General features: G+C 58.3%; 4 protein-coding genes across 14 annotated transcripts in view; 2 read left to right on the forward strand and 2 right to left on the reverse strand.

Annotated features, from left to right (window-relative positions):
* Positions 1-4,455, reverse strand: part of NACC1 (nucleus accumbens associated 1) — an 18,670-nt gene extending 14,215 nt beyond the window's left edge. The window contains exon 1 of the mRNA XM_069590902.1: positions 4,230-4,455. The gene's annotated coding sequence lies outside the window, so the exon portion shown is untranslated. The remainder of the gene's footprint in view (positions 1-4,229) is intronic.
* Positions 4,456-5,234: 779 nt separating this feature from the next.
* On the forward strand, positions 5,235-14,580 carry TRMT1 (tRNA methyltransferase 1). 8 transcript variants are annotated; one of them, XM_069590829.1, is made up of 17 exons: positions 5,235-5,626; positions 5,931-6,134; positions 6,216-6,271; positions 6,742-6,884; positions 7,058-7,245; positions 8,955-9,070; positions 9,154-9,266; positions 11,173-11,321; positions 11,517-11,603; positions 11,687-11,756; positions 11,846-11,980; positions 12,064-12,149; positions 12,485-12,593; positions 12,678-12,754; positions 13,866-13,985; positions 14,077-14,206; positions 14,407-14,580. In XM_069590829.1, the coding sequence occupies exons 1-17, from the start codon at positions 5,529-5,531 to the stop codon at positions 14,554-14,556; spliced, it is 2,031 nt and encodes a 676-aa protein (XP_069446930.1). In that variant the 5' UTR covers positions 5,235-5,528; the 3' UTR covers positions 14,557-14,580. The 8 variants fall into 8 exon arrangements, with proteins under 8 accessions (XP_069446930.1, XP_069446933.1, XP_069446929.1 ...); XM_069590828.1 differs by having other exon boundaries at positions 5,523-5,626; positions 5,850-6,134; XM_069590833.1 differs by having other exon boundaries at positions 5,540-5,626; positions 6,633-6,884.
* Positions 14,581-16,371: 1,791 nt separating this feature from the next.
* On the forward strand, positions 16,372-20,797 carry LYL1 (LYL1 basic helix-loop-helix family member). Of its 2 annotated transcripts, XM_069590844.1 has the most exons (5): positions 16,416-16,645; positions 16,906-17,130; positions 18,074-18,429; positions 18,513-18,604; positions 19,625-20,797. In XM_069590844.1, the coding sequence occupies exons 3-5, from the start codon at positions 18,095-18,097 to the stop codon at positions 20,041-20,043; spliced, it is 846 nt and encodes a 281-aa protein (XP_069446945.1). In that variant the 5' UTR covers positions 16,416-16,645; positions 16,906-17,130; positions 18,074-18,094; the 3' UTR covers positions 20,044-20,797. The 2 variants fall into 2 exon arrangements, with proteins under 2 accessions (XP_069446944.1, XP_069446945.1); XM_069590843.1 differs by having other exon boundaries at positions 16,372-17,130.
* A 1,244-nt stretch (positions 20,798-22,041) lies between these two features.
* The window catches only part of NFIX (nuclear factor I X), a 97,107-nt gene continuing 92,973 nt past the window's right edge, over positions 22,042-26,175 (reverse strand). For all 3 annotated transcript variants that reach the window (XM_069590837.1, XM_069590839.1, XM_069590838.1), the window contains one exon: positions 22,042-24,843. The gene's annotated coding sequence lies outside the window, so the exon portion shown is untranslated. The remainder of the gene's footprint in view (positions 24,844-26,175) is intronic.

Raw genomic sequence — 26,175 nt, forward strand, 5'->3', positions numbered from 1 at the left:
TCGGATCGCATCCCAGACAGTAGCCTCTCATGTAACTCATGATAACCACGCAGCAAGGAAACCACCCGCAGCCCTGCTGCCGTGGGGCCCAGATCAGTCTGCGGTGGTGGCTGCCCCGTACATTCTATGAGGAGCACTGCCAGTCTCTACTCCCCAGGCCCAGCTGTGACAACCAAAAATGTCACCAGACAATCTTCTAAGTGTCCCCTGGGCAGGGCAGAATCACCTCTGATTAAGAACCCCTGCAGTGCAGGAATGCCTGCTTGTCCCCACTTATCAGATGCAGAAACTGAGGTGGCAGGCGAGGTCACGACCTTTGCTCAGGCTCTCCAGGCTAAGCAAGGTGGCACTAATGGTCGAATCTGACTCTCCACTACACCGCATATGCCCACTTTTACCCACCTTCTGCTTAATTCAGTCAGTCCTCACAGTGGTAAAGAATCTGCCGTCTGCCAATGCAGGAGACACAGGTTCAACCCCTGGGTTGGGAAGATCCCCTGGAGGAGGAAATGGCAACCCACTCCAGTATTCTTGCCTGAGAAATCCCAGGGACAGAGGAGCCTGGCGGGCTACAGTCCATGGGGCCGCAAACAGTCGGATATGAATGAGCACACACACCCCCTCAGGGTCTCTAAAGACACTGAGACCTTTGCATCCTATCTGTCCAGAGGAGACGGGGGCAATGACCACCACCAGACCCTGCACACAAAGTGACAGCCACCTGGTCAGTCCCACTCCACAGCTTCTGTGGCTCAGAAAGCTCTCCAAGGGAGACAGAGGATGACACTGTTGGCCAAGGGGACCCAGGAGCAGAGGCAGGGAGGTGGGCCCACATGTTCATGCTAGGCGAAGGCCAAAGTGAGTTAAAAGTGAGTAAAAGTGCTCAGAGCAGCTTGGTACCCAGGAAAGGGATGGGAGTGATGAGAGGCGGGGAGGACCTAAGAGAAGGAGCCGAGGCTGGTACAAACACCACCTCTCTGTCTTCGAGGCCAGCTCACCGTCGCCTGCAATGTTGCAAGCCCCACCAGAACCTGGCAGGCCATCCTCCAACACAGGCTCTGGCGGTGACATTGAGGAGCCGGGTCAGACCTTGCTAGACCAATCTGAAACCCTCTCCAAACCCCGTGCCTTCAGGCTGACCTCCACGATAGGGCCTGCCTAACTGACCAAAACTCATCTCACAGCCCGGCTCAAGAACCCACTGGGGCACATTTTAAAAGGCTCTGGATGCAGGCCAAGGGGTCTGGACTTTGCCTCTGGGGGTGAGGCGGGGATCCAGGAGACCCCGAGATCAGGTACTTCTTTTTTGGGAATGGCACTAAGGGTCTCCACCTCCACACCAGGGTTGGTCTCCCTTCACTTCTTTTCCTCATGAAGACAAGGTGTTTAGGGCTCTGAGCCGGAGCCTGGCACATGCTTAATGAAGGCTTTTAATGTGCTGTCCCGTCTGCCTAGAACATTCACCCCTCCCTGCCCCAGCTCCCCACAACCCCTACCCACCCTGCCCCCAGCAGGCTTATTATTCAGAGCTCAGCTCACCTGAAAGCGTCAGGATGCCCTGAATCTAATGCTTTGCCCCCCACCCCAACACCATCACTTCACTCCATTTTACTATATTCCTGAACACGGGGCTATCAGAAACACTCTTGATCATTTGTCTGGGGTTGATCACCTTCACTAGAACAGAAGTTGCTGAGAGCCATTCCCTGGGCCCCAGCAGAGAGTTGGCACCCATGCGACATCAAACTGTCCCCAGGGTCCCTTTACTCTGTGGCTCTCACCCGCCAGGCTACTGTGGCTCTCCTCTGGCGCCACAGGGCTGTGCACCCTACGTCCTCACAGAAAAGCAATTGTGAAGAGTGCTTTCTCCAGCTCTAGGCGCACAGACTCACTGCCCGCTTCTTGGCCATCCACACACCATGGCCTGCTCCTTCCAGTCTCTGCCCTGCTTCCAGCTAGCTCTGTGGCGGGGGGCAGCCCCCTACCCTTCAGTGCCCAGCCTAGAGCCCTGCTGAGGCCTCAGCCTGCAGCCAGCCTCAGCCCAACCAGGCAGGGAGAAGGTTTCATTACGTGGGGCTGCTGGCCCAGTTTCTACCCCTCCCAGAACCAGGAGGCCAGCCAAAGCGGGGAGGAGGGCCCAGCCCAGGTGGGGGCAGTTCTAGGAACTCCGGGGAGATCGGGGGAAGGGAGGTGATCATTAAACCTAGATCTGCCTGATACCACTCAACCCAGCCGTTTGTGGTTCCTGCCTCACGTGCTGAGGATCTCAAGTCAGCGTTCCCAGGACCCATCGGTAACAGCCTTGCAGTTAAGACTCCCTGAGAGAAGGAACACAAAGTAGGGGTGGTCTGACTGGGGACCAAAGTGAGGAAAAGACAGTCCAGCCAGGCTCCATCCTTCTAACCACCTCATTCTGCCAGCCCACAGCTCTGTGATCCCTGACCTCTTGGCTCCCATTAGGAGAACGGGGGTGGGGGATTACCTAGCCTCTGGGAGAGAAGCTTCCACTGATCTGGTTCCCTGGGACACCAGGAAAACTCAGTCCACAGGGGTACGGACCCATCCCTCGGGAAGGGCAAGAGAAAAGTCCTGGACAGGGATATCCCACCAGGGAATCCAAAATAGTGTGATCTCGTCCTGCCATGCCCCTCAAAGGCCAGCTCCAGGGAATTGAGGGTTGGGACTGAGAGTCAATCAATCCCAGCCCACTGATGTCTAGCTGGGCTCCATGTGGAGCCTTGGTTTCCCACCCTGTACCATGGAGAAGATCTAAGCCGACTTGGTGGTGATGGTGAGCCATCAATGAGCTCATCTAACCAGCAAGCTCAGCACAGGGCCTGGCCCAGGAAATGCATCCTAGAGGCCAAGCGCTGGGACGGGTAGCACCAAAGGTCTGGGTACCTGATTTGAGCCCCTTCTTGGTGAGCCACATTCACCCCACCAGAGCCTCCAAGACACAACGAACAGAGCTTTATAAACTCACCTCCCAGTAACTTCACCTGCAGAGAACTGGTGCCTGAAATGCTGGGAGGTCCCAACCTCTAGGCTTGAGCCTCAAGGGTCTGGTCACAAAAAGTGCAGATAGAATCTCAGGACCCTAAACTACTCAGGTCAGGGTGTGTGTGTGTGTGTGTGTGTGTCTACCTCCCTGCCTATATCTGGGGTGGGAGTGGGCCAGAGAGTGGTAGACAAGATGCTGGAGCTAGGTGTTCCAGACTATTTCCCAAGCTGTCCACACAAACACCCACCTGGCCAGCTAGCCCCTTGGAGCAGCCCGCAGAGGCTTGCCCAAAGGGTAGGTAGGGGCCCAAAACCTGGCAGGGATGAGGTATGAGAAAGAAGAAACCCCTCAGGTTTGGCCCCAAGCTAACACCTGGCCAAGAAAAGAGGGGGGCGCACCTTGGCACGTGTCTTTTGATCATACAGGTTTCTCCGGACCTGCTCCCACACCCCCTCCAGCCTACTTAACCCAAAAGCTTGCCTCCCCCTCCCACTCCCAAAGCTCCTACCGAAGTTCCTCAACCTACCTGATCGCCCCTGTATCTGGCTCTCGCCACCTGCAACCCCTCTCTTGGAATCCTAACCCCAAGTGACCCCCGCAAACATCCCAGGGATCTCCTAACCGCCCCCACTCGAACTAACTCCGCCCACACCCACCCTGCCCCACTTCCTGGGCTTCTCCTCAGCCGCCCCCAAGCTTGTAACCTGACCCACCTCCTCCAGCGCCCCGACGGTACCTGCAAGCCCGGGCCCCTCCCCGCCCCCCTCCCCCGCCTCAGGGCCGTTTCCCTCCGGCCACGCCGCTCTCTCCTCCTCCCCCATTCCGCCGGCCCGAAGCCTGACTCCTCCTCCCCCTCCCCCTCCGGTCTCCCCCGGCGCCTCCTCACTTTCCCTCCACCAGCCTCCCTCCAACTTCCCGGGCCCCCCGGCACCTGCCCCGGCATGGCCTCGCGCCCCTCTCGCGGGGAATGAGAGGAGGAGCTCTGGGCCAGATCCCGACGCCCCCAAGCTCCGCGGCCCGACCCGGAGCTGAACGCTCAAGGCCGCTTGCGGGGGCCGAGACTCCCCGCACTCGCCGGCCCGGCCACAGTGTAGACTGCTAGCCAGGTTCCTCTCCCGTCGGAGGAGGCCCCCATGTCTCCCCTCTCAGCCCTTAGCCGGACCTCAGATGCCCTCGGGCCGCCCCGGCTAGAGGAGGCCGGAACCGGGCCTGGGACAGGCCGCCTCACCTGCGCCGTGGCCGCGCTCCGGGGGCTCCCGGCGGGCTCCGCAGCGGCAGCTGAGGCCGGGCCTGGGCCCGGGGCGCGCCCCCCTGCGCCGGGGCCTCGGCCTCCGCCTCCGCGGCCTCCGCGGCCTCCGCCTCAGCAGCAGCGGTAGCCGCGGCGGCCATTCATTGTGGGCCAGGCCGCCCCAGCCGAGCGCCGAGCGAGCGCTAGGCGCGCCGCCGCCGCAGCCAGGCCCGGGAGAAGCGGCCGTGGCCCCGCCCGTGTACCGCCCCCGGTTCCCGCCCCCGAGGCTAGGCCAGCCGAGCGCCGAGTGCGGCCCTTCGTCCCTCCTCAGTCTCCTCCCTCTACCCCTCGGAATCCCGGTCGCAACCTAGGCTATGCTGGAGAGTTCGAGTCCCGATCTCCCCACTTTAGTCCCGCGACCTTAAGCAAGTGGCTCTGTCTTTCGGAACTTTAGTTTCCTGGAAAAAAGCAAAGAGTAATGCCTGCTGTTTATTGTGCCAGGCACTGTTTTATAGGTTCTTTATGGGATTATCTCGTTTAAACTTCACGGTAATATCTTTAGGTAGGAATTATTTTATCAACACACACGCTATAGAAAATAATAATAAAAAGAAAGGCCCAGAGAGGTGAAGAAACGTGCTGAAGATCACACAGCAAGGAAGTGAAGACGGGTGCTAGATTCAAACTCAGGCCCAATAAACAACAGTAAAAGTACGTGTATGATGCTTATGCGACGCCAGATTTTATGCTAAGCATTTAACTCATTTAATTTTCATCACAACTCAAAAGCGAAGGTTTAAAAAAATTTTGCCGACGAGGAAAGGGTTTGCTCTGTGAGAGCCTACTCTGCACATTTTCAAGGCATTCTGTCCTTTAATCTTTGCTCTGTCTTGGAAGTTAGGAGTCTTTTTTAACAGGTAAAGACGGTGAAGCCCAGAGAGTTTAAGTAACTTGTCAAGAGCATGTGGTACTACGGGTATTCAAACGCGGTAAATCTGATTTCAGAGCCTGAGTGATTCCTGCAGGGTCCCCTGAAATGATGTGTCTTACAGAAGCCAGCACACAGGAGACGATCAGTAGGTATTGGATTTCTCCGTTTACCGCCCCTCCTCTGAGCCTCACTTTCCTCATCAGTGAAATGGGGCTAGTGACGGGTCTCCCCCCGGCCCTCTCGCCCCGCTCCAAGGGAAGACGCAGTGATTAAGTCCACCGCACAACACTTTCAGCGCTTTTCCCCGTGCCTTTTGATCCTAACGGTCCACTGTAGTCAACCATCACTGATTGACTGAATTCTGTCACATGATCTGCCCGCCCACTGTGCCAACATGTCGGCGCCCAGGTCCTAATCCGGGAAGCGTGCACCGAGACCAGTTCGATTTTCGGTGTCTCGAGAGACGGTGAGAAGGGCCTGGGAGACGCGAGGAGGGATCCGGACCATGGGTGGACCCGCTCGAGAGCTTCTGGCTTCTCAGGGACAATTCTCCAAAGATGGGGGGTGGTGTCAGTTTACCGAGGTCCCGGGGTCTCTCTAGTCCATACTTTACAGTTGTGTAGGCCACCCGCCCCGAGAACGCAGCTATCTGATGATTTGGCTATTCCCTCCTCCACCCTTCCAACCAGGATTGGCGGGCAGAGGCGCGCGCGGATGTCCCGTGCGAGGACCGTTCTGTGGCTAAGCCCGACTCTCCGCTCCGTCCTCAGTCTCTACAGAGCCCGGTTTATGGAGGGGCAGCCCCAAGGGCCGCCGAATCCAGCAGCCATGGAGAATGGCACCGAGCCGAACAGAGAAGAGCGCCCACCTGGGTTTCAGGAGACGACGATCACCGAGGGGGCAGCCAAGATCGTCTTTCCCAGCGCCAACGAAGTTTTCTACAACCCAGTGCAAGAGTTCAACCGGGACCTAACGTGAGCAGGGACCCGGGGTCAGCTTGGCAGAGGGCAGTGGGTCTGATAGAGGGGTGTGAGCTGACTCTCCGTCTCCCGCAGATGCGCTGTGATCACGGAATTTGCTCGTATTCAGCTTGCGGCCAAAGGAATCCAGAGTGAGTGAAGGTCCAGGCTCCTGATGGGCAGGGGTATCACACAGAGCTCTCTCGGTGCCCCGCCCCTTCTGTCCCTGACCTTCCAGAAAGGCTCCAGCCTTACATAGCAGGTCCTGGGCTCAGCTCCTTAGCCTGTCTCCAGAGACGATTTTCTTCCCTGCATTTTCTGTATACTGACGAGTTCGTGCATGCTCAGTTGCTCAGTCGTGTCCAACTCTTTGCGACCCCATGGACTGTCCAGGCTCCTCTGTCCATGAGATTTCCCAGGCAAGAATACTGGAGTAGGTTGCCATTTCCTCCTCCAGGGGATCTTCCCCACCCAGAGATTGAACCTTTATCCCTTGCATCTCCTGCTTTGCAGGTGGATTCTTGGCTGCTGAGCCACCTGGGAAGCACATGCTGAAGAGTCGGGGGAGGTTTCTCAGAGGGCGTGTTGATATCCCCTGACTTGTGCTTCTGGGTGGCTGCAGTCAAGGTGCCAGGTGAGAAGGATGTGCAAAAGGTGGTCGTGGACTTGTCAGAGCCAAAGGAGGACAAGGCTGAACCGAAAGAGGGTGCAAACCTCGCCCTGGAAGACCAGCCTCGAACAGCCGCCGTGGGGGAGATCTGTGAGGTGGGGCCTGAACAGAGGAGGCAGCAACCCTGGAGTCTAGTGGGTGATGAAGGAAGGAAGGATCCTGGAGGGGAAGGGCTAGAGGAGGTGGGCGGTGGGGGCTCCTTGAGGGGTAGGGGATCCAGCAGAGGATGGCGGTGTGGATGTGAATGGGGCTCTGCTTACTCCAACAGGAAGGCCTGAGAGTGCTGGAAGGCCTGGCGGCTTCCGGCTTACGTTCCATTCGCTTTGCTCGAGAGGTGCCTGGTCTCCGATCCGTGGTTGCCAATGACGCCTCTGCCCGAGCTGTGGCTCTTATGCGCCGTAATGTGCAGCTCAACGAAGTGGCCCACCTAGTACAGCCCAGCCAGGCAGATGCCCGGTAGGTGCTGGGCATAGAGTGCTGGCCACTGGGACAAAGTCACCTGGGGTCACATCCTGGCTGTGTCATCTTCTTGCTCTATGACCTTGAGAGAGTGACTGTAGCCTCTCTGAGCCTGTTTCCTTGTCTGTGAAACAAGGACAAGTTTTATTGGGGTTGGTGTATTGATTATAGTTTGTGCTCACAGGTGGATATAAATACCATTATGGACTCCATTTCAGACTTAACTTCCTGCACTTTTAAAAAATATTTATTTTTATTTATTTATTTGGCTGCCCTGGGTCTTAGTTGCGGCACCCAGGATTCTCCATCTCCGTTGCGACATGCAAACTCTTAGTTGCAGCATGTGGAGTCTAGTTCCCTGATCAGGGATGGAAACCGGGCCCCCTGCATTTGTGAGCGTGGAGTCTTAGCCACTGGACCACCAGGGAAGTCCCAACTTCTTGCACTTTTATTCAGTCAAGTGAACCAGCGTATATCCAGTGCCCGTCACCATTCTTACTGTTAGGACCGCATTGGTAAACAATACAGACAAAACCCCTGACCTTGTGGAGTTGATAATGCAAGGATCAGCAAACTACAGCCTGCCAGGCCCACAGCCTGTTTTTGCGTGTGTGTGTGTGTGTGTGTGGTTTTTTTTTTTAATGGCCTGCTATCTAAGAATGTCTTTTACATTTTTAAAGGTTTAGAAAAAGAAGAATATGTGACGGACCACATGTGGCTCACAAAGCCTAAAATATTTACTACCTGACCGTTTACAGAAAATAAATGAATTAAAAATATTTGCTGGGGACTTCCCGGGCTGTCCAGTGGTTAAGACTCTTTGCTTCCACTGCAGGGGCTCAGGTTCCATCCTTGGTTGGGGAACTAAGATCCCACATGGTTTTCTGACCATATTAGAATCTAATAGGAAACACAGATGATGGCAAATAAGTAAACTGTGTAGTGGTGAGAAGTGCTGGAGGCAGCGGGGAAATCCAGGGTATAAAGGGTGGAGGAAGGGAGGGAGGGTTGCTGTTACAAATAACTTAGTAGAATTTACATTTTCTCACCTGCAGAGAACAACAATTAGTTTCAAATCTGTGAAAGATTGTTGAATTAATACATCTATAAACTGCCTGAAATGGTGTCAGTTATATATGTGCTATGGGCTTCCCAGGTGGCTCAGGGGTAAAGAACCTGCCTGCCAGTGCAGGAGACTTGGGTGCAATCCCTGGTTTGGGAAGATCCCCTGGAGGAGGAAATGACAACCCACTCCACTATTCTTGCCTGAAGAATCCCATGGACAGAGGAGTCTGGTGGGCTACCATCCATAGGGTCTCCAGGAGTCGGATACAACTGAGCGTGCACACACACGTATATGTGCTACATCAGTATTGACTAGCTTTTTTTTTGGCCACACCAGTTGGCAGGTAGGATCTTAGTTCCCTGACCAGGGATCAAACCCGTGGCCCCTGCAGTGAAAGCGTGGAGTCAGTCCAAACCACTGGACCACCAGGGGACTCTGTATTGGCTATTATTATTGCCATTGTTAGATGAGTAGCAGATCCAAGAAGGAAGAGTTAATACAGTTAGCAAGTGGCTGAGCCAGGATCTGAACCTGGGCAGCTGGCCCCCAAGTCCAGGCCCAAACCATCACATGGCGTGAGTGTGGGGCTGTGGAGGGGTGCCTGGGGCAAGGGGCTCAGGATCTGCCCGCTTGCTCCCAGGATGCTGATGTACCAGCACCAGAAGGCGTCGGAGCGCTTTGACGTCATCGACCTCGACCCTTACGGCAGCCCCGCCTCTTTCCTGGACGCCGCCGTGCAGGCTGTGAGTGAAGGAGGTGAGGCCAGCCTGCTGCGGGGCTCCGTGCGCAGTAGGGCTTGGGGCGTTGCCGAGTCTTCACTGCTCCGTCCCTCCCCACAGGGCTGCTGTGCGTCACCTGCACAGACATGGCGGTCCTGGCGGGGAACAGCGGGGAGACCTGCTACAGCAAATACGGGGCCATGGCCCTCAAGAGCCGGGCCTGCCACGAGATGGTGAGAGGCCTCCGGGCTCGCCTCCCCGCCCTCCAGACCTGCTCAGCTTCCTCCAGGCAGCCAGAGGCAGATCCATCCCCAGACGCTGACCACAAACGTGTTCTTTTTTAATATATGTGAAGTTTATTTCTTTTTATTTATTTATCCTTGGCTGGGTTGGGGTTTCATCGCCACACGGGCTTTCCTCTAGTGGCAAGCGGGCGGCTACTCCCTAGTTGCGGCGCACTGCCTTCTCTTCCTGCGGAGCATGGGCCCTAGAGCTCCTGGGCTCAGTAGTTGTAGCTCCCAGGCTCGAGCACAGGCTCGCTACTTGTGACGCACAGGTTTATTTGCTCCGAGGCATGTGGGATCTTCCTGAATCGGGGGTGGAATCCATGTCTCTTGCCTTGGCAGTTGGATTCTTTACCACTGAGCCATCTGGGAATCCCGACAAGCACATTCTTTCATTATTATCTTTTAAAAAATTATTTTTATTTATGTATTTAGCTGTGCCAGGTCTTAGTTGCTTAGTTGAGGCAGGGGAACTCTTAGTTGCTGCATGTGGTATCTAGTTCCCCCACCAGGGACTGAACCCAGGCACCCTGCACTGGGAACGTGGAGTCTTAGCCGCTGGACCACTAGGGAAGTCCTGACATGCATGTTTTTAATGAGCATAATTCTTGAGAGCATGGCTGCAAATTGGTTGGGGGTGGTGGTGGTGGAGAAGTTTTGCCTAGGATAAGAGTGGGTGATTACATTCTCCTTTTTCTTCTTCTTTTTTTTTTAAAAAAAATTTGTGTATTAATTTGGCTGCACTGGTCTTAGTTTCAGCATGTGGGATCTAGTTCCTTGACCAGGGATCGAACCTGGTCCCCCTGCATTGGGAGTGTGGAGTCTTAGCCACTGGACCACCAGGAAAGTTCCACATTATTCTTTCTAGTATTCTCTATTTCAACAACCTCCGTCTGTTTTTTTTCTTTTTTTTGGCCACGCCTTGTGGCTTGGAGGATCTTGTTTTCCTGACCAGGGATTTGGAGCTTGGGCCGCGGCAGTGGAAGCCCTAAACGTTCGACCACTGGGGAGCTCCAGTGGTCAGTGTTCTTTTTAAAGGCAGTTTTTCCGGTTTTGTGTTTGGCTCTGAGTTCAGGTCCTAGTTTTGCTGGTGGCTTTGGACAAGTGACTTCACCTTTTCTGGGCCTCTGTTTTTGCATCTGTGAAATGGATGTGATGTTGGCCCAGAGCCCATGGGTTGCTGAGGAGATTTAAGAAGGCAAGGCTGGCTGTGTCAAGGGGGTGGGAAAGGAGGGCTCCTGTCCTTGGTCTTCAGGAGCCCTGCTGTCAGACCAGCCTAGGAAGTGCTACCCCCTTGCTCTGTCAGCCTCACTGCAGCCTTGGGCCGCGTCACCCAGCACGGGGCACACATCCAGTGTTAACTGGAAGCCATTTGGTTAACGGGTCTGTGCTTTCTTTCCTTGGGCTTCCCTGGTGACTCAGTGGTAAAGAATCCACCTGCCATACAGGAGCCACAGGAGACTCGGGTTTGATCCCTGGGTCCGGAAGATCCCCTGGAGAAAGCCATGGCAACCCACTCCAGTATTCTTGCCTGGAGAATCCCATGGACAGAGGAGCCTGGTGGGCTAGTCCATAGGGTCACAGAGAGTCAAGAATGAATGAAGCAACTTAGCACGCACGCGTGCTTTCTTTCCTTAATCGTTTAGTGTCCCCGGTAGGGCCAGAAAGAGACAGACTGGTGTGATTTTACAGATGGGGAAGCTGAGGCTCTCCCTTGCCAAGGGTCACTCAGCGCTGGGCTCAGAACCTGATGAGCCGGTCCTGCCTCTGTACTTGTGAGCCCCTGGTGTGGCTCCGTGTAGGGAAGGTGGCAGTAAGGGCAGGGCTGATGGCTGTCACCCGTCCCCCACACCAGGCCCTGAGGACTGTCCTGCACAGCCTGGATCTCCGTGCCAACTGCTACCAGCGCTTCGTGGTGCCACTGCTCAGCATCAGCGCTGACTTCTATGTACGGGTTTTCGTTCGTGTCTTCACTGGCCAGGCCAAGGTCAAGGCCTCAGCCAGGTAGTCTGGGGCAAAGAGGAGTGATGGATGGAAAGAGGCAAGAGGGTCTTTCCCAAGGTTGGTTGGTGGGTGGGGCCGGACATGGTCCTGCCTCGGGGAAATGTTGGGGGGTTCCCAAAGGGAGCCCAGTCAGTCTGAGGGAGGAGCTGGGAGGTGGCTGTGCTAGGAAGCGGCGGCTGCCCTTGTCCCCCACAGCAAGCAGGCTCTGGTGTTCCAGTGCGTGGGCTGCGGGGCCTTCCACCTGCAGCGCCTTGGCAAAGCATCAGCAGCCTCCGGTGGCCGGTGAGCAAGGGTGAGCTGGAGGGGAAGGGGACAGCCCAGCCAAAGTTGCCCCCCCGACCCCAACCTTACCCCTTTTTGAGCAGGCTCAAGTTCTCTGCAGCCTGTGGTCCCCCCGTGGCCCCTGAGTGCGAGCACTGTGGGCAGCGACACCAGGTGGGGCGAGGCGGGTCGGTGGGGAGCATTTGAAGGCAGAGGGCCTGGCGTTCTTGGTCCCTGCTCATCCGGCCCCTGTGTGTTCGCAGCTCGGAGGCCCCATGTGGGCAGAGCCCCTCCATGACCTGGAATTCGTGGGCCGTGTCCTCGAGGCTGTGAGCGCCAACCCTGGCCGCTTCCACACCGCAGAGCGGATCCGAGGAGTGCTGAGTGTCATCACGGAGGTGGGGACCGGGGACTGTGAGCAGAAGGGGGGCAGCCATCCATCCTTGATGGGCCCCACACCTATCCCACGGCCCTGTTACAGGAGCTCCCGGACGTGCCTCTCTACTACACGCTGGACCAGCTGAGCAGCACCATCCACTGCAACACGCCCAGCCTCCTGCAGCTGCGGTGAGGCCGGGCCTGGGCTGGAGCCTGTGCCTGACCCCCAGGGTGCCCTTGGGCGAATCGGGCCCCTCTTGGGCCAGAGTCCCCTGGAAAGTAGAGATCAAACATAAAGCAGGTCTAGGGCACGAGGGCTGAGACCAGTTCTTAGAAGCCATGAGCCCTCGCCAGGGGGGATGTTAGGATCTTGCGGTTAGGGTGGCTGGCATCATGCAGGCGGTGCAGTCCCCGGCAGATATACAGCCATGCAAGTCCATGAAACTAGGCTCACAGCCCCACACGTGGGTCAGCACTGACTTTTGGGTCCGGCCCTCCCCCTCGCCATCCCTCCTGGTCCCCAGGTCGGCCCTCCTCCATGCCGGCTTCCGGGTCTCCCTCTCCCACGCCTGTAAGAATGCCGTGAAGACAGACGCCCCCTCCTCGGCCCTCTGGGACATCATGCGGTGCTGGGTGAGGCCCGGCCTAACCAGGTGGGATAGGGGAGGCAGGGGGTGGTCAGTGCCAGTGCCCTGACCTCTGACCTTTGCCTCCCAGGAGAAGGAGTATCCAGTGAAACGGGAGCGCCTGTCAGAGAGCAGCCCGGCCTTCCGCATTCTCAGGGTGGAGCCCAGGTATGGGCATGGTTACGGCTGCCTACAGGCTCGGGGAGTAGACAGCCCAGACACTTCCCCTCATAGACACATGCTCATTTTTCAAGTGAGCTCTGGAGTCCATCCGCTCTCTGCACCCTGTTCTGTCCTCTCCCTCCTCTGGCCCCAGTTCTGCTCATCTGGACCAATGCAGTCCCCATCCCCCTGGTCCCCCAGCTCCTCCCCCGTCATCAGCTCTTCCCCAGACAGCAGCCAGAGGGCACCTGTGAGCACAAGTCAGATCCTGGCCCTCCTCTCCTCAGAGCCCTCTGTGGCTCCCACCTGATCCAGTGGAAACAGTTGTGGCTGCAGGCCCTGTAATGTTTTCCCATCACTTCCCTGCTCTGGCCCCCTACCCCTGCTCCTCCACCCTGGCCTCCTCACTCAAACTTGGCAGGCCCAGCCTCTGCAGGGCTGTTCCTTCTGCCTGAGTGCTGCCTTAGGCCCCCCAATGGCTCTTCCCAAACTTTCTTCCTGTGTCCCTGTTGCCCTGTTCTCACCGCACTCCTTCCCAGACTCCCCGTTGCTCTACCCTGCTCCCTTATGTCCTCACATGATATAATTTGCTAGTCTCTTCCTTTTTCTTTTGGCTGTGTGGGGTCTTCATTGCTGTGCACGGGCATTTTCTATTTGGAGTGAGTGGGGGCCACTCCCTGGTTGTGCTGCTCGGGCTTCTCATTGTGGTGGCCTTTCCTGTTGTGGCTCTAGGTGCACAGGCTTCAGTAGTTGGAGCATACAGGCTTAGTTGCTTCATGGCATGTGGGATCTTCCCGGACCAGGGATTGAACCACGTCTCCTGCATTGGCAGGCGAATTCTTAACCCCTGGAGCACCAAGGAAGCCCAGTTGTCTGACTTCTGACTTGCCTCCTTGCTCATCTATCTTAGGCATTAGAATGTCAGCTTTACTGGTGGCAGATTTGAGGCCCACTGTAGGCACTTGATAAATGTTTATTAAATAAATGATAGAAGCCCTACACCTGCAGACAGTTTTCTCAAGGTGCCTCGAGCTGCACCGAGGCGGGCAGGCAGCCTAGGTGGTGTGTGCCCAGTCGCCTGGCAGATGCCTTTCAGCCCCCACTCCCATTTCCCTAGGCTGCAGGCCAACTTCACCATCCGGGACGATGCCAACCCCAGCTCCCGCCAGCGAGGACTCAAGCGCTTCCAGGCCAACCCTGAGGCCAACTGGGGTCCCCGGCCCCGTGCCCGGCCAGGGTGAGCGAGAGTAGGGTGAATGAAGGTGGGGCTTAGCTGGGGGGGAGTGGGCACATAGGCCAATGGAGCCTCCCCTCATCTCCCTACACAGAGGCAAGGCAGCAGGAGAAACTGTGGAAGAGAGACGTAGGCTGCTCCAAAATAAGCGAAAGGAGCCGGTGGAGGACCCGGCTGAGCGGGCCGCCTGGCTCAAGACATTTCCCTGCAAGAGGTTCAAGGAGGTGAGGTGCCCCCCACCCCTCAACCGAAGCACCCATGGGTTCTCCTCCTGGCCACAGGACTGGGCCAGTGGGCCAGCAGGGTTGGGGGAGGTGGGACCAGGCAAGTGGGTGGGAGTGAGCTCCCTATCCAGGGAAGGAACCCAGTGGAGGCTGCTGTGCTTCAGAACGGGGTTCATTCACACCCATTGTATTCCTACCAGGGCACCTGTCAACAGGGGGACCAGTGCTGCTACTCACATAGCGCCCCCTCACCCAAGGCCACTGCTGAAGCCACCCCCACTGACTGTCCAGAGGCCCCCAGTCAGAACCCCGCTGAGCCTGGGGCTGCTACTGGTCCAGGCATAGAGTGAGCTAATAAAGACCTTTTCACTTTCCCCCGACTGTCATTTGTCTGAATGGGGAGGCTGCCTGGGGTTTTTCTGTCCATCTATCTGAGGGGCTCTGTTCATCTCTTCAGCTCCTTATCTGAGGGCTGTTTCTCTGCCCATCTGTTTTATTGATTTTATTTAAATATGTTACTTATTTGGCTGCACTGGGTCTTAGTTGCAGCATGCAAGATCTAGTTCCTTGACCAGGGATCTCAAACTGGGATGCCCTGCACTGGGAGCTCCGAGCCTTAGCCACTGGACCACCAGGGAAGTCCCTCTGTCCATCTGTTTTAACCCCCTTGGTGAGCTCTGTGCATCTGGCATGTTGGTCCCTGCCTGATGAGGTGTTGTCAGTGTTTCTAACTGGAGTGTTCTGTCTATATTAGGGAGGTAGGGAGTTAACGGTTGCGGGCAAGGAGCTTTTGTTTGTTTAGTCCCTAAATCGAGTCCAGCTCTTCTGCAACCCCTTGGACTGTAGCCCACCAGGCTCCTCTGTCCATGAGATTCTCCAGGCAAGAATAGTGGAGTGGGTTGCCATTTCCTTCTCTAGGGGATCTTCCTGACCCAGGGATGGAACCCGAGTCTCCTGCGCTGCAGGCGGCTTCTTTACCGCGGAGCCACCCATTTGCTGGCGCCTGCGATTCCCAAGGTGGCCACGGGGCGGCAGCCGTGCGCTCACGCCCGCGGGGGCCTTTACCCTCTTCCCCTTCTTCCCATCCTCCAAGCGTGGGCGCGCCCCCAGTACTCAGACCTGTCCTCTAGGCACTGCGCCCGCATATGGGCTCGCGCCCCAGTGTCTCCTCCTCGCCGCCTGGTTTCTCTGGCCCAGCTGCCCCTGAGGCCCCCAGTAGCGGAAACCGGACCGGAACCAGGCGCCTCCTGCATCCGCTCCAGACCAGGTGCTTCCTGCCCTGTGGCCCCTTGGGCTTGCACACTGAGGCACCCAGCAGCCTGTGGCAACCCTTTCCCCGCCAGAGCCGGGGACGGTGGCAGCATTAAGGAGAGGACGGGCAGAATCCCCATCCTGCCACGTGGTAGCTGTGGGACCGTGCAGGCACCCCTTTCTGGCATCATATCGTCTGTACAATGACCCTAAACCTATTCCAGAGCCCAGAGTTAACTCAAACATTCAGAACTGTACTCTGGCTTCCCTGGACAGGAGGATGGTTGTCTGTGGGGTTCTGGGTTTCACTTGATTCCTGAGTGTGAGCCTGCTCGGTGATTCAGTTGTGTCTGACTCTTTGCCACCCCCATGGACTTGCAGCCTGCCAGGCTCCTCTGTCCACGGGATTTCCCAGGCAAGAAGACTGGAGTGGGTTGCTGTTTCCTTCTCCCGGGGATATCTTCCTAACCCAGGGATTGAACCTGTGTCTCCTGCATCGGCAGGGGCCTGCTTGGGCACTCCTGGGCACTCGGCAAAGCGTGACTGACCCAGGTGGGAGCACGCCCAGGGTGGTAACAGGGTCGTACCTTGAGCTTCATCATCATTCCAAGATATTCACCCAATGTCCACCCTGAAGTGGCCCACACTGCCGGACAAAGGCCACGGGCCTCTCAGCTGGGGCCATGTGAGCCTGTGGGTAGAGGCCCCGGATGGTGGGGCCCTGGTGGGCGCGCCTATCAGAAGGTTCGGCCACCAGCACTGGCCGCTCTTCCCCAGCTGTGGTATTTTTCTTTCACCCTCCTGGCCCTGGTGTGCGATGTGGAGGGTGCACCGGGGGCCCAAGACACTGGCCCAGGCTGGACACCCAGGGCCAGACTGTCAACACTGCCCTGCAGTCATTGCAGGGTGGGGTTGGCAGAAGAGCAAGGAGGCACTCTTGTAGAAAGAGGAACTGGGCAGGCTGAGGAGGAGAAACGGGCCCCTGGGTCACGAGGCCCCAGCAGGGCCGGAAAGGACTCTCCACCCCCATCAGCATGGGACAAGGGGTATTCAAAGCTGGAGGACAGACCCAAGTAACATAGGGACTGCTTCGTTTTCACCTCAGTTTCCCCTCTGCATGCAACTGGGCACCTCACTCCCAAGGGTGTGTGCTGGAGCAGGGATCCTGCAGTGCCTGGGAGACAGAAGGTGAGGCCTTGAGGGTGACAGGCGGTCCTGCCTGAGCCGGTGGGGGGCGGGGCCCGGAGGCCCGCTCTGGGGGGATCCCCGCCCGCCGGGTTTCCTCCGGGGTCAGCCCGGCTCCTTATCAGGCGCGGCCAGGCAGCCAGGCCCTTATCTGCACTGGCCCAGCATCCTCCAGCCGCTGCGCCAGGGGTGAGAGGGAGGAAACCGGGCCGCCAGGGGCGGGGAGAGGGTGGGCGGCCTGGAGCTGCTCACTTTCCCTGGAGGGACCTGCCCTGTTGCCGCCACTGCTTCTGCCGCGGTGGCCCTTGGGAGCCAAGGAAGAGGGGCGGCCCGACGCCACAGCCCGGACGGGGCGGCCGACTAACTACCAGGGCCACAGAGCACGGAGGCTGGAGCAGGGTGCTGGTGTCTCGCCTGAACCTGGAACCGCATTCTAGCCCTGAAGGACAGAGTCAGGACCATCTGCAGGCAGCTGCAGCAGTGCTGGGGTAAGAGTGGAGTGGGCCTGAAAATGGGGGATCCCAGACCCATCTGCGGTCATTCATTCTTTCCTGCCTTCATGCATCTGGTGGGCCCACTAAGAGGCCGAGCAGCTTCCCCAGGGTCTAGCTAGGGAAGACAGGGCAGAGGGGCTAGCAATCCCTGACGTTGCCGGGACATGCCGGGCTGCGAGGCCAGCAGTGAGCAGGGCTGTGGAGGCAGGGTGTGAAGGGGTGGTTACTGCTTGTGGGTAGGGTGGGTGGGAGGATGCCAGAGCCAGAGAGAGGACTTGTGCATGACTGTGTGCCCAGGAGTAGGGTTAGCATCCAGAGTCATAGTGTCAGCAGTGGAGTCATGGGGTTTGTAAGGGGGAGATTTGGGGGGAGGGGGTCATTGGAGGGATTATGGAGGACTTTCAGGGTCTGACACGGAGACAATGAGAAGAGCCTCAGGGTTATAGCCCAGGGCCCCATGGTCAGCCCGGGGGCAGTGGTAAGTGAAGGTCAGTCAGCCATGGAGAGTTTGCAAGGTCCATAGTGTCAATGAAGGGTCTTGGATCTGAGGGTTATGGGGGCATCCTGTGGTCAAAGGGTCTGTCATGGGTTCCCTGCCTTGCCCCTCCCTCCAGGCTCCAGGCCAGAGATGGTTCTGGAAGAAGGGAAATTTGCTCAGGGGCTCCACAACTAAGGCCTCATGGGTCACAGACAGCTCAGAAGCATCACTGCTGAGCTCAGTGCTGCCCTGCACCTCAGTGGGCACCCCCTGTCCTTGTGTTGGACCCCCTCCCATGTCCTGGGAGTTTCTGGGCCCACTTCCCATCTGCCTTTGCCCGTTGGACTGCCACCCCACCCCCACCCCAGTCTCCCTCCAGGTGAAGGCTTGCTATGTTGGGCTAAGGGTAGGGGGTGGCATCTGCCTCCTCCCTCCCCACTGGCTTCATTCCTCCCACAGGTGAGCACCCCCTCGGGGTCCATGTGCCCGCCCGAGGCCCAGGCGGAGGTGGGCCCCACCATGACCGAGAAGGCCAAGATGGTGTGTGCTCCCAGCCCGGTGCCTGCCCTGCCCCCAAAGCCTGCCTCGCCTGGGCCCCCAAAGGTGGAGGAGGTGGGCCACAGAGGCTCCGCCTCGCCACCCAGGCTGCCCCCTGGCGTGCCAGTGATCAGCCTGGGCCACACCAGGCCCCCAGGGGCAGCCATGGCCACCACAGAACTCAGCACCCTCCGTCCCCCACTGCTGCAACTCTCTACCCTGGGAACCGCCCCACCCCCCCTGGCCCTGCATTACCACCCTCACCCATTCCTCAACAGGTCAGTGGGGGACCGGGGCCTGGGAGGAATCCAGGGGCAGGGTCCTTAGCCACAAGGCATTAGTGACCCACGACCCCTTACAGCCTCTACATTGGGCCAGCAGGACCTTTCAGCATCTTCCCTAGCAGCCGGCTAAAGCGGAGACCAAGCCACTGTGAGCTGGAGCTGGCTGAGGGTGAGTATGGGTTTATGTCCACCCAACTGTCTCTCCAGGGGCCCACGTCTGCCCTATAACCTTCCACTGGGAAAAGTGATGCCCCTGCACACAAACACACACAGGGGCTCAGTCCTCAGGTTACACTCACGTAGCAAAACCACAGACCCATGGCCAGTTCTACCCAACCCCCGTCACCCAACAAGCCACAAGGATTCATGGCAAACAGCACAGCATGGGGGCTCTGCTCACATGCACAGCCACACAAGAGACAGCCACAGGACCACAACCACACAGGAAGCAGACACACAACCACAGCCCCTGAGGTCCGTGGCCACACCACCACAGCCACATGGCAGTGATCACACACCACAGCCATGTGGATATGCAGGAGTTCACATGACCGCCTGAGAAAGGACAGGACCAGTCACGATGAAAGAAACTCTCAGACTCACGAGCACACCCAGCCGCACAGAGGGACCACACAGAATGGGAATCACGAGGACAGCTCCCCAGCCACATTCCTGAGGGAACCCCAGCCGTTGACATAAAGGAGTGGACAGAGGTACAGGAGGCTTCGGTTATCTGCAACTTGGGCCTGTGATAGTCCTTGTCTAGGCAGTTTGGGGGCTTCCCTCCTAGCTCAGTGGGTAAAGAATCTGCCTGCAATGCAGGAAACCTAGGGTTGATCCCTCTGTCGGGAAGATCCCCTGGAGAAGGAAATGGCGATCCACTCCAGTATTCTTGCCTAAAGAATCCTATGGACGCAGGACCCTGGCGGGCTACAGTCCATGGGGACGCAAGAGTCGGACACGACTGAGCACCTAAACCACCACCACCAGGCAGCTTGGGAGTGGGGGTGCGGGGGTTGCTAACTGAGCTACACGTGGATCCTACACGTGAACCCGTTGGATGGAGAAAGCCTCAGTCCACTGCCAGTGTTGAAGTCCCCCGAGAGGTGTTGGGAGTCTCAAGTAAGGGTAGATGGGGGTGCCTGCCTCTCTTGGGCCATGACGCCAATCCTGCCACTCCTATCCTCAGGGCATCAGCCCCAGAAGGTGGCCCGGCGCGTGTTCACCAACAGTCGGGAGCGCTGGCGGCAGCAGAACGTGAACGGCGCTTTCGCTGAGCTCAGGAAGCTGCTGCCAACGCACCCACCCGACCGGAAGCTGAGCAAGAACGAGGTGCTCCGCCTGGCCATGAAATACATTGGCTTCCTGGTGCGGCTGCTGCGCGACCAGGCGGCGGCTCTGGCCGCAGGCTCCGCCCCTCCGGGGCCCCGCAAGCGGCCGGCGCACCGAGGCCTGGACGATGGCGGCGCCCGTCGCGGGTCGTGTCGCAGGGCCGAGGTAGTGGCGCACCCCCAGCCCGCGCCTTCCGGCGGCCCCGACAACAGCCGCGGCGGGACGGGCCGACCCATCAAGACAGAACAAGCGGCTGTGAGCCCAGAGGTGCGATGACCTCCACGGTGTCGCCTCTGAGCTGAAGGGCACTGGAAAGTCAGCCCAGAGCCATCTAGGAAGGGGCGGACGACGCGCTCGCAGGGCCTGATCTGCACCGAACTCCCCCGAAGAAGGACCAGTGAGGAGTCCCCTACAGGGGAAGGGGCCCCGCGGTCCCCCAGGGCGACCGTCGCCCCCAGGGGCTTGAAGACCCTTTTATCGCCCACGGCTCGCTGGAAGTGGCCTTGTCCGCGTACCCCTTACGCGGAGTGAGGTCCGCGAACCAACACTTCAGAGCGGCCATTGGACCCAAAGGGGGCCTAATTTTTCCGAGCTGGGGTCACCGAGGGAGTTAAGCAGGGGCCTGAGAACACGCTCCTTTCTCACTGGCGCCCTCTCCCGGAGACTGAGAGATCCGCACTCCTCGACGGTGGCAGTGGCCGGCCTGGCTCGAGGCTGTGAGGCGCGGAATCCACGCGGCCACCCCATCCCACCGATCCCGAACCTGTCCCGCACGACTACGTTAGCGAAGGCTCGGGCGCTCTTGCTTTTGTTTTTCTTTATTTCTTTATTTCACATACACATTAGCCATTCAATGGAGAAGCCGGAGAGAGTCAGGCAAAGATGGTATAACAGAAGCGCAGTGACGGGGGCGGGGTGGGGTGGGGTGGGGCGGGGCGGGGCGGAGCGGAGAGGGAACGTACGGGCTGGCTGCCTACTTGCATTCCGCTAGGACACTGAAAACCCAGAAAACAAAACAGACAGTAAACTACCCTTGTTTCTTATGTATCTCAGTGCAGAGACGGGGGTGGAGGGCAGAGAGAGGAGACCAGGCTGAAGGAAGAGGAGCGGAGGGACGGGGACGCTAAGGGGGAAGCACACCAAATCCATTAGTACTATATATAGAGATACTCGTATATACTGCGTTTCTTAGCCTAAGAAGAAACTTGTTTGACGGGACGGGCGGCCTTTGCGGTCCGCGATGCTGGTGCTGGTCGGGCGCACGGATCTCCCGGGCCGAAGCGGGGCTGGCCCAGGCTGGCTGGCGGGGGGACGGGGGGGGCGCCCCAAGGGTGGGTGGGGGGAGCAGAGGCGGGGCTGGGGTGCCCCTTGGGCTCTCGATTGGGGGACGAAAATTCTCGTGACTTTATTGCTCCTTTATTTTCTCTCGTGTGTGGGGGAGGGTCCGTTCAGCACGGTCGGGGTGGGGAGGTGGTGGGTCGTCTGAGCCACCCGGCCCCTCTGGGACCCAGAGCGCGGCGTCCGCTCCGCCAGCACGGGGGTGAGAACAAGGCACTAGGTCGGCCGGCCAGCGCGGGGGCGGGTGTGTAAGGCAGTCGACGGGGGTTGGTTGCAGGGTGGGTAGGATGGGGCTGTGTGCGGGGCCGTGTGCGTGCGTGCGTGCGTGCGCGGGCCTGGGCGAATCGACCTGTCAGCTTGGCTGGTCCTATCCTGGAGCGTCGAGCCTTCCCCGTGCTCCCCGGAGGGTGACGGTGGTGGGGGGCGGGGGTGGGAGAAGTGATGTCGAGTCGCGGGCGCCGGGGAAGGGGGAGGGTGGGGTGGGGAAGAAACTACCAACTTGCCGAGCGCGCTCCTGATAATGCTGGTGAGGGTCAAGTTGGCGTCTGGCTCAAAGAAGGACGCTTTGGGGACCTCTGAGGGAGGGAGGGGACCTTTGTTCGTTGGCATTGACCTCTGCGGGGGAGGGGCTGGGGACCCGCCGCCGCGCCCCCGGGCCCGGACCGTGGATCGGGCGAGGAGGGGGCGCTGGGCCCCAGGGAAGGAACGCCCGGGGAGACCCGCGGCCAGAGCAGCCCGCCGCCGGGCGCACGCCGCTGTCCCGTTCCGTTAAACTCAACAAAGAAGGGATATGCGTGTTCCTAACAAGTGCAGGATATTTAATTGATTCATAAACTTATGTATAATAGTTTGTGGGTTTTTTAAAACGTACTTTATAATGTAAGAAGCACCAGGGTTTTTATGTTGAATTATCTTTAAAATAATTTTCTCTCGTCCTTTTCCTTTTTGATCTTGTGTTTTTAATGTCGAGGTTTTTTTTATTTTAATTCTAAAATGTGAACGTTTCCTTCAGCCCTCCCACCGAAACCGAGAACGAACGACGAAGCAAATAAAAACCCCAGATCATCCTCGTCAACGCAGGAAAACGACTTAAAAAAAAAAAAAAAACCTGAAAACGAACGAAAAAAAAAAAAAAAGGAAAAAACACTCAGCTTTCGTTATCCCCGCGCAGGGCGGGGCAGGCCCGGTTCTTTTAGCGTCCCCAGAGCCGCGAGGACATTACAACAAAAATAGAATTTTTTTTCTTAATCTCTTAACATACAAAGATAGGAAAACTCTCTGATGCATTGCACTTGGTTCAATGAAAAAAAAAAAGTTCATTTCCCCCATATATATTTTTGTGGGTTTTTTTTTTTTCTCTTCTAACACGTCCCCACATCTCCTGTCGCCCTCGTCTGCCCCTCACAACGACACTTAGGAAAGGAGCGGCCCCCCACCCCCGTGCCCACCCGGGCAGCCCTACAGGGCGCGCTCCCGCCCCGGCCCAGCTGGCCTGCAGCTTCCGACCTCGCCTGGGCGGGCGCCCCGCAGACCCCCTGCCCCCGAGGGCCCACCGCGCCCGCCGCCCCGATTGTCTTCGAGGGAAGGGGCGAGCGCGGCCGGGCAGGGGGACGGGGTCCCTTCTGCTCCCCTCTCAGCTCTGACCCTGTTTAGCCAACCAAACTGAAAAATCATTGCACTTTGACCGCGCGTCACGCCCGGCCCACCCGGCCCCCCACCACCCCCCGCCCTACTCCCCACGACCCCCAGGCTCCCGCGGGTTCCCCCGTCCCCTGCTTCTCAGACCCGGTCCTCCCCGAGGGCTGCACGCGGATGGGGGAGGGGCTTCACTCGACTTCCAACAAAAGCCACCCCTGGGGCCAGCCACCTCCTTGATTCCAGCTGGGGAGGAGGCGACCGCTCGCTGGCCCCTTTGGCCCCAGGTGAGGGCCCTCCGCTCCTCCCCAGCCTCCTCCCTTCCCTCCTTCCCTCCCTTCGCTTGGGGCCACAGCCTCACAAACTAGATTCACAATAAATAAAGCCCAAAACCCACCCCTATGTGGTGCAATGTTGGGTTGCTTGACTTTCAGAGGATCCTGACCTGTGCTTTGTGTTTTCATACAGTTAAGGAGAGAGAAAGAGAGAGGCACAAGGACTCCAGAAAGGGGAGCAGGAGGGAGATGCAGGGAGGAGGGAGTAAGGCACAGAAAGACAAGCCAGCGGGGCCAAGCCACACCCTGGAGGGGGCTGGGCGTGCTCTTGCTCCCATCCCTCCCGGGGGGCTTCTGAAGACCCTCTGGACATGCCCCCAACCATCCTTGGAGGAGGGGGGGGGCTGCGGTGGGGAGGAGGGGGGAAGAGCTACTTCTTGCGGTGTGTTATCAAATTGTTCCCAAGTTGCTCAAATGGAGGGGTTCCCAATTGCAACAGCAAAGACCGAAACAATGAATGCCCCACCCCTAAATAAAGAGTAAAGACATTACAGCTGAAATCCAGAGAGAAGTGGCCATGGGGGTGGTGTGGTGGGGAAAGGGGGGTAGGGCAGAGAAAGCTCCAAAACACTTTTTGAAAAAGGACGACACCCAACACCCTCCAAAGGAACTGAAAGTCGGCGAGCAGGACGCCTACCTAGCGCAGGTGGAGGTTTAGCCGACGGCAGCGGCGGCGGCTGCCTCACTCGCTCGACTCCGGGGTCCCCTTTCTGCTCCACTCTCTGGCCCCGCCGCGGCAGGGCTGTCTGCGGGAGGGGCAGGGGCGGGGACCGATGGGGCCGAGCACGGGCACCCGCATGCGGGGCTGGGGTGTGGGCGCCACCTTCGGGCCCGGCTCCCCTCACTCGTGGCCAGCCAGGACAGCGACCTTCCTGGCCTGCCTCGGGAGAGAGGGGAGAGGGCACCTGTCCCGGGCTGGGAGGGGCCGTCTGGAAGAGCATTCCGATTTTTCTCCTATGGACTGTACAGAGGGGTTTGGGGCCTGGGGAACTGGCCCTGCAGCTCGGGGTCGGGTGGCAAAACACCCTCCTTTCTGGAAGCATGAAACTAGCTCCAGGAGATACCCCCTTCCGAGCCAAGGTGGGGGCAGGGGGCACTGCTAGCCCAAGGGAGGGGCAGTGGGATCTCAAGGCTACCCTGCCTTACCCAGTCCAGGCCAAGAAGCCAGAGGCAAAGGCGTGGCGGGGAGGGGGGGAGGGAAGGAGAGAGGCGGCGGGAGGGGGTGGAGTCTGCAGGGGAGAGCCCTGGGGATCTGCACCCCATCATCTTTACAAGCTGGTCCTCTGAGCTCCCAAGTGAAGCTCTGGCTGGAGTCAAGGGTGGGGTTCCCCTGGGAAGGGTGAGGGTAGGGGACAGGCCCCTTCAGAATTGTGCTGGTTGCTTTGTTTGGGGATTTTGCTCCTTCCCCAGAAGGCCGGGACGGGGTGTGGGGGAGGAAGGCAGTTCTGCATCCTTTCTTTCTGTCCTCTATTTGACAGAGTCCGTCTTGCATGTTTCTTTCTGCTTGGCTGCTGGCGCACAGCTCCACCGAGACCTCTTCCGAGGCTCTCTGAGAACTGAGCTGCTTCTGGGGGCCTGCAGGGGTCCCCGGGCTGGAGGAGAGAAGGGCTGAGTGGCTGACGACGTCTAATTTTTGCTTTTCGGTGGGGCTGGGCTGGGCTGGGGGATTTTTTTTTTCCACGTCTCAAAATTTCTTCTCCCCCCGTTTGAGGAACCTCTTCTTTTCATTTTGTCATTTCTTTTGTCGATCTTATCAGAGGAACCAGGACTGAAATAGGACAAACAAAAAAAGAGGTGATATTGAGATGAGCAGGGGTCGGTGCCTTCTTGCCCCTACCTGGTCCTGGGACTCCAGGTTGGTTCCTAAAGCCCCAGGGGGCTTCCAGCTCCAGTCAAGTCAAGGACACCAACACCTCCCACAAGGGTCCCTCCTGTGGGAATCCTATTCCCCCAAGAGACCTGCCTCCAGTGCTAGAGTCCAGCTGGCCTTCCCGTGGGCACAGTGCCCAGCGGGTGGGACCCCCATGGCTGGCGCTGGCACGGGCACAGACCTGGGATCTGGCCATGTTTCCAATTGTTAGGTTTTTGTGTGGGTCTTGGAGCAGGGGGGAGGATGCCAGGCTATAGCGTTTGTCCCCAGAGGGGTTTGGGGAGTGGGGTGGGGCAAGCCCAGCTTCTTGCTGAGTTTTCTGTCTCTTTGGATTAAAAGCAGAAATTCCCATCTGTATACCTCAGCTAAGGTCCCACAGGCTGAAAGGCTGGGGAGGAGTGGGTACGACATGACTTTTGTCCCTCACAGTACCCGGCCCAGGGGAAGCGATCAGTAGCCCAGTGGGCACCACGCCCTGGGGAACAACCTGAGGCTCCTCCAGTGGGCAGCTGCTTCCCTCAGGATGCCAGCAGGGGGCGCCGCCTTCCCACAAACGCCCTAGCAGCCACTAAGCACAAAACACACCCAGGGTGGACCCCCAGGACTGGGCTGCCTGGCAGTACCCTGCACAAAAGGCTCTGGCCCCACCTCATGGCCAGAAGGATGGGGCGGTGGGGGGCAGGGCTCCTCTACGGTCTACAGTGCCTGGTGGTACCCTTGGGGTAAAATTGAAGGAGTCCTTGAAAATGCATCCTGGGGTCTCTCCCAGGCACTAGGTCACAGACTCAGGTCAGCAGAGGCCAAGCACAGCTAACTACAGAGCACGCACAGGTACAGACGCATTCTATCCCCACCCCAACGCTGCACAGAAGCCAGGTGAAGGGAAGGGGGCTGTCCTGCCCAAGGCCACACAGCCCACACGGCCCAGCAGGGACTCAATGCAGGGGGCAGCTTCGAGGCCATGCTCCTCACTGCTGCATATGGCGCGTTCCCAGGGAGGCAGGGTCTATGGTGACCTGGACACTCGCACCTTGCCAAGGCGGCAGCCAAGGCCGCCACATCGGGGTGAGGGCCTAGGGCGGCTAGCTCAGCCAAATTTTCAAAAGAAGCTGAAAGTCCAGACAATTTCAGGCGAAATTTTCCAATATTTAAAAGACGTGTTTTAGTCACACAGATTATGCCTCCTGGTCAGGCTCTGGTTTGGAACTGCAGGCCCTTGTCCACTGTGAG

Source organism: Ovis canadensis, chromosome 5 (genome assembly GCF_042477335.2).
Source record: "Ovis canadensis isolate MfBH-ARS-UI-01 breed Bighorn chromosome 5, ARS-UI_OviCan_v2, whole genome shotgun sequence".
Taxonomy (NCBI): Eukaryota; Metazoa; Chordata; class Mammalia; order Artiodactyla; family Bovidae; genus Ovis; species Ovis canadensis.

Excerpts from the sequence above, each read along its gene's own strand:
- TRMT1 (XM_069590828.1), top strand. The coding sequence starts at position 5,529 with ATGATCTGCCCGCCCACTGTGCCAACATGTCGGCGCCCAGGTCCTAAT. Across the intron at positions 6,885-7,057 it reads CCGTGGGGGAGATCTGTGAG|GAAGGCCTGAGAGTGCTGGA; the intron begins GTGGGGCCTGAA and ends TTACTCCAACAG. Across the intron at positions 11,757-11,845 it reads ACTGTGGGCAGCGACACCAG|CTCGGAGGCCCCATGTGGGC; the intron begins GTGGGGCGAGGC and ends GTGTGTTCGCAG.
- LYL1 (XM_069590843.1), top strand. The coding sequence starts at position 18,095 with ATGTGCCCGCCCGAGGCCCAGGCGGAGGTGGGCCCCACCATGACCGAG. Across the intron at positions 18,430-18,512 it reads CCTCACCCATTCCTCAACAG|CCTCTACATTGGGCCAGCAG; the intron begins GTCAGTGGGGGA and ends GACCCCTTACAG. Across the intron at positions 18,605-19,624 it reads TGAGCTGGAGCTGGCTGAGG|GGCATCAGCCCCAGAAGGTG; the intron begins GTGAGTATGGGT and ends TCCTATCCTCAG.